At 41.0% G+C, this 16,462-nt stretch overlaps 1 protein-coding gene across 1 annotated transcript in view; it reads left to right on the top strand.

Moving 5' to 3' along the window:
• The window catches only part of CACHD1 (cache domain containing 1), a 358,380-nt gene that overhangs the window by 309,160 nt on the left and 32,758 nt on the right, over nt 1–16,462 (top strand). Inside the window, exons 13-16 of the mRNA XM_006879767.1 lie at nt 6,899–7,067; nt 12,325–12,467; nt 13,127–13,308; nt 14,067–14,177. Of these exons, the coding sequence (XP_006879829.1) occupies nt 6,899–7,067; nt 12,325–12,467; nt 13,127–13,308; nt 14,067–14,177 (605 nt within the window). The remainder of the gene's footprint in view (nt 1–6,898; nt 7,068–12,324; nt 12,468–13,126; nt 13,309–14,066; nt 14,178–16,462) is intronic.

Below are 16,462 nucleotides of genomic sequence, written 5' to 3'. Positions count from 1 at the left end.
GATTTTGGAATTCAGATGCACTCTTATTGATTGTGCTTGGCTGTACATGTACATATCCTTCAAGATGTATCATGGGGGTGTTGCACCCTAGAAGACACAAATTTGACTAACAAGTTATAAGTACATGAGTCCAAAAATTATGGAAAAGTAAAAGAAAAGATTCTTTCATTGTTTTGCAAACACTCCCCCTGGTCCCCTCCACCATGCAGCCCTCGCTCTAGTCTCCTGTGATGACAGAAATACCCAGTTACATCTCTCTTTTAGACGGTTCTCTCCCTCCTCTGTTTCAGTGCAGTATACATTATTGAACCCATCTTACTCAGTCTCTCCCCAACCCCAAGGACAGTCCCATTCTACAACAGTGGCATCATGTAATATTTGTCCTTTTGTGACTGGGATATTTCACTCAGCATAATGTTCTTCAGAGTCAACCATTTTGAATAATATTGCATGAGTTCCTTGTTTTTTAATGCAGCATAGTATTCCATTGTGCGAATATACCACAGCTTCTCTAGCCATTCGTTTGTTGATGGGTACTTAGGTTGTTTCCAGCTCCTTGCTATTGTGAACAAAGCTGCAATAAACATGGGTGTGCATATATCTGCTTGGATGTCAGCTATGGTCTCTTCAGGGTATATTCCCAGTAGTGGAATTGCTGGGTCAAATGGTATCTCTATTTGCAACTTTTTGAGAAAGCGCCATACTGCTTTCCACAGGGGTTGCACCATTTTACACTCCCACCAACAGTGAATCAGGGTTCCAGTAAAAAAAAAAAAAAAAAAAAAAAGAAAAAATTGGAGAATCTGAAAAGCCTGGATCTGTTTAACTGTGAGGTTACCAACTTGAATGATACCAAGAGAGCGTCTTCAAGCTCCTGCCCCAGCTGACCTACCTGGATGGCCTTGACCAGGAGGACCAGGAAGCCCGACTCAGATGCTGAGGTGGATGGTGTGGACGATGATGAAGGAGAGGATGAGGAGAGTGAAGATGAAGTTGAAGATATAGAAGGGGAAGATGAAGTCAACAGGAAGGAAGAAGAATTTGGCCATGATGGAGAACTTGATGGGGAAGATAAGGATGATGAGGAAGATGAGGAAGAAAGTGGGAAGGGTGAGAAGAGGAAGAGAGAAACAGATGATGAAGGAGAAGATGATTAAGACCCCAGATAACTCACAAAAAACAAGAACTGTTCAGTGTTGGTTGGACTGCTCATATGGATTTGGTAGCTGTTTAAAAAAAAAAATAATAAGTAGCTGTGATACAAACCCCAGGACACCCACCCACCCAAAGAGCCAAAGAATAGTTCCTGTGACATTCCACCTTACTTTTTAGTCCCTCTTCAGACTCTGCCACCAAGTGTGGGGACTTTGCCCCAACAAAATTGTAAGCGTTGTTCGGTTTTTGTGAACAACTCTTGCTGCAGCATGGATAGCTGTGATCAGTGAGTCTGAGCCATTCGCAACTTCCAGTTACTCTGAGATTGTAACAGCATTTTTACTTTCTGTACAACAAACTGTGGCTGACTTTGAGAAGAAAGGGAATCCCAGAATATTTAATCGTGCTAATGAGAAACCTATACTTGGACCAAGAGGCAGTAGTCAGAACAGAGCAGGGTAACACTGCATGGTTCAAAATTGGGAAGGGTGTACGCCAGGAATGTGTCCTATCTCCATACCTTTTCAACCTGTATGTTGAGCAGATTATCCGAGAGGCTGGGCTCTATGAGGAGAAGTCTGGCATCAGGATTGGTGGACGATCTATTAAAAATCTGCGTTATGCAGATGACACAACCCTGCTGGCTGAAACTGAGGAGGACCTCATGCACTTGCTGCAGAGTGTCAAGGACTGCAGCCTTCAGTATGGAATGAGGCTCAATGTCAAGAAGACAAAGATTCTCACCACTGGACCAATTGGTAGCATCAGGATGGATGGCGAAGAGATTGAGATTGTTCACAGCTTTAGTGTGCTTGGCTCCACGGTCAACACTCTTGGCACCAGCAGCCAGGAAATAAAAAAAAACGTATTGCGATGGGAAAGTCTGCTGTTAGGGACCTCTCTAAAGTACTCAAGAGCAACAGTGTGTCTCTGGAGACTAAGGTGCGTCTGATACAGGCCATGGTCTTTGCAATCACTTGTTATGCATCAGAGAGTTGGACAGTGACTCGGGAGGATAGAAGGAGAATTGATGCCTTTGAGCTATGGTGCTGGAGAAGAGTATTGAATGTACTATGGGCTGCCAAGAAAAACAGATTCATCCTGGAGAGGGTTAAACCAGGATACTCCTTGTAGGCAAGGATTCTGGGGCTTCGTCTGACATACTTTGGACATGTTATAAGGAGGGACAGGTCCTTGGAGAGGGACATCATGCTTGGTAGGGTGGAGGGACAGCACAGAAGGGGAAGACCCTCTATGAGGTGGATTGATTCAGTGACTGCAGTAATCGGGATGAGTGTGTCAGAGGCAGCGCGACTGGCACAGGATAGAGCAGGGTTTAGGGCTGTTGTACATAGGGTCTCTATGAGTCGCAAGCGATGGCACATAACAACAACAAACAACAAAGAAGCTTTGTCAATAAAGTCTTGACATTTTGGATCTATTAAAAAAAAAGTGACATACCCTTCTGGGTGGAAACCTAGGGTAGAGGTAACTACTCAGAGTGTAGGAAAATATCTTAACCCAGACCCTCAATGAGATGTATTAACTCATTTACTGGAGTAATGGGGGTAGGTGTATCAGAAACAATAAGGTTGGTTCAGGATAGAGCAGGGTTCAGAGCTGTGTACATAGGGTGCTATGAGTCACAGGTGACTTGATAGCACATAACAATAACAACAATAAAGCAAAAAGCCACACAAAAGAACTCACTCACAAATGCAGGTGTCCTTGAGCCTTTGGCCAAACGTGGAGGTCTGCTTGAGGGTGTGGCTTTTAAATCTCCCTAGTTGGCAGGCTGGAGCCTGGAGACTAGATCTTGATGGAGGTCACATTGGTCACATAAGGGAAGGGTTTTTTTGGGTCATGTTTGGTGTGTGTTACTGCTCTTGTCCTCCCAAGAGTGGGGTGTCCTTGAGCCTTTGGCCAAGGGTGGATGTCTGTTCATGGGTGAGGCTTTAAAATCCTGCTGGATTAAATTTATTAATTTTCTAATGAATATTCTTTAAATGACACAGCAATCTTTTCTCTGTTTGCTGAACTGAACAACTTGGTATTGCTGTGATGCTCCACGCTGTTCCATAGTCTTGCCAAATGCCATAATGGTTGCCCATTATGTATAATGTTTAGATGAGCTTCCAGATTGATTTATGCTGGGAAGCAGGAGTGGCATCCACTTCCTAAACTAGATGCCTCTGGGTACTCTACAAACTCTCTAAACTCTATAAATGTACAGAAATTATGTTAGTTACACAACAGAGTCCAGGTCTTTTGTGCAAAGCTTACTCTCAGTTATATTCAACTTGATGATACTTAACCACTGCTAAATGAGACTGTTGTTGTTGTTGTTGTTAAGTGGAGTCGTAAGTGACTCATAGCGACCCTATGAATGAAAGACCTGGGCACTTGTTAACTTTTGTCCTTTCTCTGGGGTCATAGGGTTTCCAGAGGCAAGCTATTTCAGAGTGGATGCCACTCCTGCTGTTATATCTTGAGGAACACTCCTCCACTTTGTATATCACTCTTTGTCACTGTGCTGGGTTTGCTGTGATGCTGGACATTGTGCCATTGGGGTGTTAAAATACCAGAACGGTTTCCCAATGTGGGCAGTGTTTTGTGGAGCTCCCAGTTGTAAAACAAGTTTCAAAGCAGGAGTGGCATCCACTATGCCTCTGAAAACTCTATGAACTTGGAAAAATTATGATAGTTATGGAAGGTATCAGGTCTTTTGTTCATCGAGTCGCTATGACTCATGCGTGACTTGATGACAATCAACATCCACCACCACAAATGCAATCCAGGGGAAGTGTTAGCTTTCTCAGAGTTCTCAAATAATCAGGCAAATCACTGTTTAATTAAAATGACCAAACCATCATTACACCCTCTGTCATCAAGTGTATTCCAACTAATGGTGACCCTCCATCAGGTTGCCAAGATTGTACATCTTGATGGGGGATGTACAGCCCCTTTTGTCTTCCACAGAGGAACTGGTGGATTCAAACTGCTGATTTTTAAGTTAGCATCTCCATACTTGATACACAGGAAGCAGCACCAGAGGGCCTTAAGTTAAAAATAAAGGGGTAATAAATAATGAGATTAAAATGAAAAAGATTCTTATAACCCAGCAAGAAGAGTAACTATTTTTGTGACAGTTTGAATTCACCAGTGCCTCTATCAAAGGGAAAAGAATGGGCAATCTCTTTCCTTGAGATATACTGTCTCCTATTCCCTCTGGAGTGTCAGCTGTGAGTCCTACCAACTTGACAGAAATGGATGAGTTACTTTGGAGAGAAAGAAAAGTAAACACCATAATGTTCTTTTGAATAAAGTGGTCCCTTCCTCTGAATGTGATGTCATTATTGTGTGCCACTTACCTGGCACCAACGCAGAGCTGACCCTCTAGCAGGTTTTCAGAGGCAGTAATTTTCACAGGAGAAAATTGCCCATCCTTCTCCCAAAGAGCAACTGGCTTCAGCTGAGAATTAACCAAGCTGCTTAGTGTCCACGTTTTAACCAGGTAGTGATGGATTATTTGACCAAACTAATTTAAGTATAACTTGAGAGATTATGTTTGAACTGTAAGAAGTGAACCTCTCACTGTTTAACTCTGGTCCATATTCGAGCATTTGCAGCTTATGTGACTGATGGAATTATTGACTGTAGAAGATATTTGAATGTCCCGGTTTTACAGAGGCCTGGCTCTCATAGATACCATGTGCAAGCTGCAGAAATAGGCTTCTTTTCAGCTATAGAGAACCCTTTTAGGGACATCATAGTTCCTTAATATAAAGACTCCCCCACCCCCCGAATTAAGAACAAAATTTAACAAGCACAAAATCCTTGTCATCAAATCAGTTCTGACTCATGGCAACGTTACATGTCTCAGAGCAGACCAGGGCCCTCTAAGGTTTTCAGATATTGAGTTTTCAGAAGTGGCTTGTCTTCCAAGTCTCCTCTGGGTTGACTTGATCTGCCAACCTTTTGATGAGCAGCTGAGCTGACCGCCTAGTTGTGTTACCCAGGAACACACTAGAAAGATCTCTCCACCTAAGGATTATTTATGCATTAAATTCTTGGGATAATTTTTTTTCCTCTTACAAAGCAAATTCCATTTAAAAGTTATATCCTGGCCATTCTGGCAGAATTTTTTGGTTTGGATTCCTTGTGACATGTGACAGAAAGCATAAATTCAAAAGAAAAGAAAACATAAATTCCAAAGGTTAACTGTATGAGCCAGGAAGAAATGAAATAGTAAATGCCATTTCAGAACACTCTCACTTACTAACTTGGTTGGAAGATGCAGATTATATTTGCTAGTCCATTTGCATATCCTTGGCAGCAATACTTGAAAACAGCTCAAGAAAGATGTGTATCTCTCCTCTGTTTAAAGATTCTGCACCGGCCCTTATCAACTCTATATTGCACTTAACTGTAACCTGCCTACATGAAAATTTCTTGACCAAGAGGCACATTTTCCTATCTGCGTTTTCAGACACTGAGAGCTCTGGTGGCTAACCCATAGGTGGTGCTTCTGTGGTTCCAATCCACCAGCAGCCCTAAGGGAGAACAATGAACTCTCTCCTCCCCTGTGACTTACAGCCACAGAAACCCGCCAGAGGATCAGCTATGAGATGGTTCTAACTCAGTTCCAATGAGTTTGAGGTTTGGGGTGTGTTTGTTTTCTATGTATTTTGAGAGTTTTGGTTTTTTTGTTTGTTTTGGGGGTTAGTTGTGGGGGTTTTTCCAGCTTTGACTTAGTCATTTTCTCCCTCATTTTTCTTTAATTTTATTTTATTATTTTTGTGTGTGTACCGTCAAATCAGATCTGACTGGTACAGGAGGAGATTGCCCTTCCTTCTCCAGCAGAGTGTCTGGTGTATTTGAACCGCGAACCTCTGGGATTGCAGTGCAGCTTCTTGCCACTAGGCCACTAGAGCTCCCTTCCCCTTCATTTCTTTACATTCCGTCTTTTAAATAGATTCTGTTCATCCTTTAAAATATATACAAAATAATAGAGATACTCATCTTTATTGCATTTCTTATTTTATTGTGGTACAATATTAATAACATATAATATTAGCCATTTTAACCTTTGTTAAGTGTACAATTCAGTAATAGTCATTAAATTCACGATATAGTACAATCATCATGACTATTTCCAAAAACTTTTACAAGATAGAAATTCAGTACCCAATAAGCAATAGTCCCCACTCACCTTTCCAGCCAGCCCCTGGGAACCACTACTCTTCATTGGTCTATATGCATTCATATATATTTATCTTTTATATTTATATATATTTATATCCATATAAGTGAGCAGGCCAACGGGTCACTTTCAGCACATTTATTGTAAAAATTAATGATGTCTTTTTAAATATATTTGAAAACCAAAAAGAAAATCAGTATTGTAGTCTTATGTCATGTTCTAGGTTCTGTCCATTACCCTCAGCAAGAAGAAATAAGCTGAGTTCACTATTTCAAAGAGACTAGTTTTTAATTCTTTTACTTGCTCCAGGAGTTTCTCTTACATACATTAATTTCACTCAGCCAGAAAGGAAAACACTATAAATTTTCCCAAGACGTTTTGCATCGCCTCATCTTCATGTCTTCTGCTCATTCATCAAATGCTAACTGACCATTCCCTTAAGTTCTGAAGACAGAAACAGTAGAAAATAATGTCGGCAGAGTCTGCCTCACCCCCATGGTATCACTTTCTGTATTAGAAATCCTCTCTTGCTTTTTTCAGGTCCAAGATACTTCCTTTATTCTGTGTATTGTGGTGATACAACCAGAAATACCTGTCAGACAACTGAAGAACCTCAACACAGTGCCCAGTAGCAAACTGCTGTACCATCGCCTGGACCTCCTGGGCCAACCGAGTGCTTGCCTCCACTTCAAACAGCTGGCAACTCTAGGTAAAGTGTCTTCACCTCTTGCCTGCCTTTGTCATAGTCTCTGCTCCGACGTGTGCCAAGTTGGCCTCTAGCTCTCAGGGAGACCATGCACAGTGGTGAGTGATCCTGTACGTACTCATGATTGGTTGCAGATCAGACCCTATTGACCCACAGTTTTCACTAACTGATGTTCAGAAGTAAATCGCCAGGCCTTCCTTCCTGGTCCATCATACTCTGAAAATGCCAGTGACCTGTTCAGCTTCAGAGCAGCAACACTAAAGACATGGTGGCTGTACATGAGATGTAGCAGCTAGAATTCAAACACAGATGTCTTGCATCTAAAGTGATAACATTGCAGCTGAATCACCACCACTCCAAGCCCACTACCACCAAGTCGTTTCTGGCACGTAGCGACCTTCTGTCGGGTTTCCAAAGCTGTAAATCTCTAAGCACATAGATGCCTGTTCTTCTACCACAGTGTCCAGTGGATTCAAACCATCAGCCTTTTGGTAGCCTGGCACTATACAACCACAGCCTTTTTAATCATAGAAGCACACTACAAATATTAGTTTGAATTTAAAAGGAAAAATGCCAGCAATGCTAGGTGGTTTAGAGATGAAAATGTGAAAAGAAGATTTAAAGCCTTATCTTAGGTTAGTTTCTCTGGCAGATGCTGAGGAGAGGATCAGTGTGGCATTGATTTATAGCTCTCAGAAACCACCACCAAGGAAGTAAGGGCAGGAAGCATGGTTGATTTAAGGTGAAGTTCCAACATCAGCCTGAAGAGGGGGCTTAGGAGTGCAAACTGCATTGCAGATCTGTCCAGACTAAAGGAAGAGAACTGCGTTTTTATCCTTAGTCCCTTTGAGCTTTCTGCTAGGGCAGGACATAGAGGTAGCAGTAATCCAGAGACAGTTCTTAGAGGCATGCACAAAGGTATAAAGGTATTAGAGTTGGGGGAGTTCAAGAAACAGTAAAGGGACCCAAAGAAATCTGTATAGTGCATTAATAGTAGAGAGTATTCACCACAGGTTCCCGTCTTCAAAAGAACTTAAGAAATAAAGAAATAATTCAAAGAAAGCAAAAGATTTATACTTATTATGCCAGGTGTTTTACATTCATCATGTGTTGACATGTTGGGTTTGCCAAAGATAAATCATCTTCCCAAGGTAAGAAAGCTTAGATTTGACTCATTCTCCATATTACTGCTTCTACTGTTGGATGTTTTGAATGCTTTTGTGCCGAACACATCGTATGCATTTGTGTCTAGTGTGGGCAATATTTAAAAAACATGTAGCCTCCTTTGTACTGGTAAGCTGAGCAGAACTGAGACGATAAGGAATCTACTTAGGTTTGCGTTCCTCTTTCAAATTCCCTCTGAGAAGAGCTAGCTGGGCTAAGTGGTCTCTTCTATGGCATGTGCCATCAATACAGGCAGTGTCATTCAAAGGCAGGCAGAATTTGCACTTGTCTGTTTTGGGATTTTGTACAAAAGGTTATGTATGTCCTTTAACTTCCTAATTTTTTAAAATTTTTTTTTAAATTTTATTATATTTTTTGTGTGTACCATCAAATCGAATCTAACTGGCACAGAAGATTTCCCCTCCTTCTCCAGGACAGCATCTGGTGGATTCGAACTGCATACCTCTGGGATTGCAGTGCAGCTTCTTGCCATAATTTCCTATTTTTAAGAAATGCTTGCTGAAGAGCTAATGCATGACCCTCTTTTAAGTGCTATGTGAGCAAACTAAAACACTGTTGCTGGTGAAAATGAGGTCACTGTTTTGAAATTTAAAACCGTGAGGAACCACAATTTTTCTTGGAGGAAAGAAACCCCGGGCCCAGGTTTCTTTACTTCCTGCTAATAATCCCTCACAGCTGAGTTGTCCAGTGTGGGCGCTGCTCTACACATGTGGTTACAAAGCACTTGACGTGTAGCTACTTGAAATTAAGATGTCCTGGAAATATAAACTACACATTAGATTTCAGAGACTGAGTACTTAGTGTTTTCATATTGATTTCATGTTAAAATGTGTTAATATTTTGGATATATTGGACTCCATAATATATATTTCATTTAACCTGTTTCTTTTTGCTTTTATATATGGCTTCTAGAAAATGTAAAATTATGTTTGTGGGTTATTACACAGTATTTTGATTGGCCAGCACTGCCTTATAGAGTATGCACGAAAAAATGCAGTCCGGGACCCCCAAAACCTTTACACATGATTAATTGACAGGTTTCAGGACCCCTAGCCAACCTCAGGCCTATGTCTAGATCGTCACTGAGACCTCAGTCTACCACTCCAGTCCACTCACCTACCTATTGGGCAGAGGAGCCCTGGGATGAAAGAGAGAGGTCAGAGGTCATTAAGGGTAGTCCAGGTTCAGTTGGTAATAAAAGTGCACCTCGATAATTATACTCTAAAAAGATGGCAGTCCCTTGACTTTTTGTTTAAGGACTGTATCACTCGGATGAGTTGTTGCTGTTGGGTGACTAACTCATAGCTGACTCTCCAGTGAGTTTTCAGAGGCAGTAAATCACAAGGGTGAAGATTGCCCATCTTATTCCTGTTGAACAGCTGGTGGATTTGAAACATGTACCTTTGGGTTGATAATGCATCTCCTTACCACTAGACCATCAGAGCTCTATTAAGATAAGATAATGAGCCCTGATTTGGAAGTCCTAGTGTCCGAGTGGCCCAGGGAGCCTCAAGCATTAAACAAGAAATAAAATGGTCAAGGATTAGTTGAATACTAAAGTCACACCATGCAGAGCCTAGCTCTTTTCTAAGAAGAGTTAACCATCTCAGCACCTTGTCTTATCTACCCTAGAGGTGTGGCATTTGACAGAATTAAGCTATAATCTTCTCTGGAACAAGATGCTCTTCCCTTAGGTCCCACGCCATTCCTATAAAAACATTTTTAAATATAATGTCTAGTCAAACATAACTGAGGTGCAAGGAAGCAAGGCATTATCAATTAGAACCAGCAAAAGGAATAAGAATGGATGCAAATATTTCAATGAAATAGGGCATAGCAAAGTATTTTCCAAGCATATTAAAACTTACTTCGATCAAATTCCACCGTAGAACATTTCAAAAGCAAAGAGGTAAAGCTTTGTTTAATTTATTGTGGCAATTTCTGCCTTAATGAAAGAGCTACTGTTTCCCTCTTAGATAGACAATAGACCCAACAATATTAATTCAGTCACAGACTACTGTATTTTCACAAGCGTTTGTTTATGCCATGTTAAGCTGCCCCATCTGTGAGAGTGATTTTTGTATTTCATTGTTGACATTTATTCCACTGTTCATCTTTTCTTCTTCCTAAGTAATTCTACAAATGTGAACACTCATAATTAATACTTATTGAGCCACGTTTTCTCATAAAGCGTTGTTGCATTTATTGACTCATTTGCTATATACGTTTTAACTTACATTCTAATCTTCACTGTACCTCTAAATGTGAGTCCTTATTTTTCCTGCTTTGCCCATGAGGATAATAATACATTAAAGCTTACCCAATAACACACAGCCACTACCCAATAACACACAGCCACAAAATGGCAAAGTTCCATTTCATTCTGCTTCCTTGATTCCAACAAGTGATATTAGATACTAATCAAGTCAGCTCTAACTCATAGCAATCCCATGTACAGCCGCCTGAAACCCTGCTCAACCCTGCTTCATCCTTGCAGTGACTCTGTGTTTGAGCCATTGTTACAGCGGTCAGTCCACCTCATTGAGGCTCTTCCTCTTTTCACGGACACTCTACATTGTTAAGGAAACGTGATGTAAACTTAAAGACTAAGGTGCATTTGATTCAAACCATGTGCTTTTAAGTGATGTGTTATGCATCTAAAAATTGGACAGGGACTAAGGATGATAGAAGAATAATCAGTGCCTTTGAGTTGTGATGTTGGAGAAGAGTACTGAAGACCTGGCAATAGACTGTCAAAAGAACAAACAACTATGTCTTGGAAAAAAGTGTAACCAGGGTGCTCTTTTGAAGCAAGAATGGTAAAACTCCGTCTCACGTATTTTGGACATGTTGTTAGGAAGGGCTAGACCTTGGAAAAAGGCATCATGCTTAGAAAGGTGGAGGGTCAGTGAAAGAAAAGAAGACCCTCAACAAGAAGGACTGACATGGTGACCATAATAGTGGGCTCAGATATATCAGAGATGATGAGGATGGCACCAGATAGGTTAAGATTCAGGCCAATTGTTCGTAGTGTCACTGGGAGTCATAATAGACTCAGTGGCCCCTAACAACAGCACAATTTTTCCAAGCATGGTATCTTTCTCCAGGGATGGACTAGCCCCCTCCTGACAAGTAACCAAAATATGTGACAAAGTCTTGTCATCTTCTCTGCGAGGGAGCACTCCAGCAGAGCACTTCACTCCAGCAGATCTACCAAGACAGTTCCTTTGGAAGTCCATGGTATAGCCGTATTTTCCACCAAGACCATGATTCGAAGGCATCAGTTTTTCCTCAGTCTTCATTTTCCAGTCTCCAACTTTCACAGACGTATGAGGCAATTGTAGAGCTTACGATTTAAATAGCAAAAAAAGTAATTATCTTCTAGTCAAAACCAACTAATAGTTGACCCTCCAAGAGGTTTTCAGAGGCTATAAATCCCATGGTAGGTGACTGCCCATCTTTCTCCCTTGGAGAAACTAGTTGGAAGTTATTTGGAGCTACTAGTGGATTGGACCACCAAAGAGGCACCCTTTCAGATTATAAGTGCAACTCCCATGGACTAGGCCACCAGAACTCCCTGGCTTTTAGTTGTTATTGTTATATGCCATCAAATCAGAACCAACTCATACCTGGAGGGTCAGCAAGTTTTTCAGAGGCAATAAATCACTCTAGAGTTGATTGACCACCTTCCTCCTGTAGAGCAGCTGGTGGATTCGAACCACGTGCCTTCAGAGTGAGAGGGCAACTCCTTACCACTAAGCCACAGGAGCTCTCATATTACATGCTGATTTAAGGTCTTTTTAAACGTTTGCTATTTCAGGCGCTTCTACTCATGTGTATGTGCATTTTGTCTAGTTCATTCTTATGACCCCTAAGCTTCCTGCAAGGGGGGAGTGTGGCTTTTTCCAGTTTAAGATCTTCTCAGTGTCAAGCTCTTGGTTTTGCTTGTAGAAGATGCTAAGCCACCCACCCCACCCGACCCACGACTGACTGGCAGCGCCTTACTGACACTTTTGTTCAAGCCAGAGATGAGGTGTCCGTGCTCTCAGACCTGCTTTGTTTGCTTCTCTTTCAGAAAGTCCAACTGTCATGCTGTCTGCTGGCAGCTTTTCCTCCCCCTATGAACACCTCAGCCAGCCTGAGACAAAGCGCATGGTGGAACACTACACGGCCTACCTCAGTGACAACACCCGCCTCATTGCTAACCCGGGACTCAAAGTGAGTGCTGGCCTGGGGCCCCATTTCTAATATCTCCCCCACACCAGCCAGGAGGGGGCTGCTGGCTACAATCCTTTGAAGTGAGGAGTCAGCCTCTGGGATCTGTGCCTCTCAGCTGGAGAGCCAGAAAAGCGGTCCTGGCCCTAGAAAGCTGGTCAGCGATGACCTTTCTGATGGATTAAGAAGCCCTGGGGGCCAGCTGAAGATCTCTTTCAGATTTCAGATGCACTGGGGCTTCCAAGGTAGGGGGTTGTGCTTTGGAGACAAGGGGAACTTTCCCGCCCCTTTTTTTCCCAGGGGAAAGAAGTAAAGTATCCACAAGTCTCTGTTGAAATAAATATGATGAAGTTTAAGGAGCAAAGATTTAGCTGTCTTTTTCCCTTTTGTAGTTGAATGCACTTCACTTTAGGGGTTTTCCTCTTAGAAGGAGAAAACTTAGCTAGGACAAATAATTGAGTAATCACATATCAACTGACTCTTGTTTCAGTGAGCTTTTGTTTTCACCAAGTTAGGCCACATCCATCTGCTGTGGAAAGGTTTTTAAGAAGTAATTGGGCTTGGCTTCTCTGCAAGGGAGCTTTGGGAAGCCCTGCCAGCAGCCCACTCTCTTTTCATGTGAGTCTTAAAGGATCCCTGCTATGTCTCCCTTTGTTTCCCAGTTCTCTGTCAGAAATGAAGTAATGGCTACCAGCCACGTCACAGATGAATGGATGACACAAATGGAAATGAGTAGCCTGAACACTTACATTGTCCGTCGTTACATAGCAACACCCAATGGCGTCCTCAGAATTTATCCTGGTTCCCTCATGGACAAAGCATTTGATCCCACTAGGAGACAATGGTGAGTTTTTAGGGGCTTTCTTTGTCAAAGATTCTCCCCTAAATACTAGAAAGACATGATACGGACAATCAGGCAATTTCAGGCACTCGTGTAATAAGGGAAGTATTTTTCTATTAGGGAAAATATGTTTTTGAAGTTTGTTTTTGTGTTTTGGTTTTAGTGTGGCATTAATAATAATTCTGTGGGTTTCCTCTGACAGCCATGCTTTTATCTCTTTAGTGAAATCTTGAGATTGAAATGCTTTCCATGTGACCATTTCAGTTCTTAATGGTCAGTTTGATTCCTTCCTCTTGTATAATGTTCCCACAGTGGGTATATTTAATTTCCCTGCAGATGATCATGACATCAAATTATATATTTTATGTGTGACCTGTGAAAAATGAACTCATGTAAGCACCAAATGCATTCTTTTACTTCTTTTTTCCATGCTGATTTTCAGAAACAAAAGCATGCCAGGTGAGGTGTATTGACTTGGGCATAAAAATAGAATTTCTAGTTTTGTGCTGCTATGTAACTGGGTCACTCATGAATGGACTCTTCTTCTTGTCCCTTTCCTCAGTCTTTTTAGAGGGAATTTCAGATTTTCATAGTTTCCTGTGTTGATGCCACAGCCAGTTATAAAGAGAAACACATTTTTTAACTGTGATGTAACAGATACAATCAATAACAGTATTTTTCAGAGTTGCAAGCTTACTTTTCTTTGAAATATACTGAGATGTAAACCTTAAAATGACATGATTTCCTTTGGTCTCTTTTAGGTACCTCCATGCTGTGGCTAATCCAGGCTTGATCTCTCTGACTGGCCCATACCTAGATGTTGGAGGAGCTGGCTATGTGGTGACCATCAGTCATACAATTCATTCATCTAGGTAATATTTTAATTCATTTTTCAGTCATTTCTTAAAAGTGTTAAGGGTGTTTTGTTCTTACCTAGAATAATAGACACCGAGGATAGGTGGCAAAAATGTTCACCTTTGAGGTGAGGCAAGCTGGGGTTTGGATAACTTCTTTCTCAGATGTGTAAACGTGAATTCCATAAGCTTCCCTTGACATCTTTTAAAAGGAGCCCACACTTGCCTTAAAGTTTACCATGCAATTTAAGTGTTATCACTGTTGACAGCATCCATGATGATACTTTTGAAAAAGAAGAAGAAAGTTGTTAAAGATTTCAGCAGTGCAGTTAGTGAAAATGCCTAGCTAAAACTAATGGGAGCTATAGTAGCAGGAACCCAACATGTCACTGATTGTCAGAATATGTTTTCTCAGTTAAGGAAGCATTTTTTGTGAAAAAAGATAATCTGCTATGTGGGTCAAGCACTGTAGAATTATGTAGGAGTTTGTTGTTGTTTGGGGTTTTTTGTTTTCTCTTTTGTCCTTGTGTTGTTGCTTGAAAAATAAAAAGCCTTTTTGAAAATTGATGTTTCCATGCATGCCATAAAATGTTGATAATACTGTAAATATTTTGCAAGAAAGCTTGCTTTTGCATTTTCTGTTCCATCAATGCATAAATTATAAATGTCAGTGGTATTTTGGGTGGAAGGCAGGTCACCTTGTTTTAATCCATCCCTTCATTAAACAAATAGCTGCTTTCCCCAGCAACCAAGAAAGACTGTTTTGACTGGTACCTGTAATGATGTCTTAAAATGTATAGGAGACAGATTTTCTTGCTTAACTTTATGCTTTTCACCTGTGCTCATTATATGTCAAATGATTGACATTCAGTGGAATTCCTCTAACGCAAGTTCTTTGGGAGCAGGAATTGGGAAGCAGTGTGGTGTGGAATTTCAATAGCTTGACCTGTGTCTCCATGGAGCTCAGGGCCCTGCACTCAGCCAAATGTTGAGTCCTTTGTGGGCATGGTAATGTGTTTGGCTATGTCAGCTGCTTCCATCATATGCGATTTCACATATAAACAAGTAAATACTCATTTAAAACAGATCCCTTCAATGTTTTCATTAACCGACCATCTGGCAGGTGTATACCTCCCAATATCTGATTAGCAAAACTTGTCATCCTTCCCATATATTCTAATCCATTGAAAGGGAATAAATGTTTCTTTACAAGAACAGCAAACACCTTGGATTTTTCTTTATTTTAATTTGACCATGAAAAGGGAAAAACTGGACCCTTGAAAATGTGGGGAGAGGCACCCACCCACTTAGATCCCTGTTTTTCAGTGTCCTTGATCGGTCTCTCTCATCGTGGCAACTCATCATTGAGAATCGTTAGTTTTCCCTTATGTAAACTGTTCTTCTGTGAGAGAGAAAAGGGAGTGTTTTTATGCTCATATATGTGTAAACATCCAATTTGTTGAGATTTTAACGAGTGAAGTTATATTTATTTGGCTTACTTACAAAAATTTTTAGTGTTAATCCAAATGAAATGTGAGAGAAAATGAAGACTTCCAAGTAAGATAAACCTTAGTTCAAATCCCATAATGTTGAGCATTGAACCTATGTCAGCTTAGCTGTTCTGGTTTGATGATGGAGAAATGGCTGTTTAGAATCTAGCTTCTGGCTAGTCACTCGGTTGGATTTGTAGGGTAAGAGCCTGACCTTGTTTTGGTCAGTGTGCAATTCTCTGAACCAGAGCATTCCAAGCATTGTGCTTGGCCATGATTTTACTGTTTTTAAAACTGTGTGTTTGCCATTTAACATAGCACACATTGCAAATCAACTACCTCTTCCAGTGCTCAAAGCATCAGTGGTTGGATGAGATACTAGAAGAGAGATTCTGTGAAAGAGTTTTGTTTTTCAAGTGATTTTAAACCTCATATGCTATGTAGAGAACCTAACCATCTCTGAAGATATAATTGCACTCAAAATAAGAACATTTTCAATTTGTTGTCAGTGTGACTGTTGTTGTTGTTGTGTATCATAGAATTGGAACTGACCCATAGCTGACCCTCTGGTGGGTTTTCAGAGACAATCACATAGGAGGAGATTGCCCATCCTTCTCCCAACGGGTGGATTTGAACCGTGTTCCTTTGGGATTGCAGTGCAGCTTCTTGCCACTGGGCCACCAGAGCACCACATACTCTGTTTCCATGTACTAATTGTGTTACTATATTCCCTTTTTTGCTTTGGTTTATGAGTGAGGACTCATAAAACAAAGCCAATTTCATGAGTTTACAGATTAAATAAAATTTTATATA

Source organism: Elephantulus edwardii, unplaced genomic scaffold, assembly GCF_000299155.1.
Source record: "Elephantulus edwardii isolate Elephantulus edwardi_28Jun2011 unplaced genomic scaffold, EleEdw1.0 scaffold00005, whole genome shotgun sequence".
Classification (NCBI taxonomy): Eukaryota; Metazoa; Chordata; class Mammalia; order Macroscelidea; family Macroscelididae; genus Elephantulus; species Elephantulus edwardii.
The sequence above is the reverse complement of the archived record's forward strand: the minus strand, read 5'-3'. Positions and strand labels throughout refer to the sequence as shown.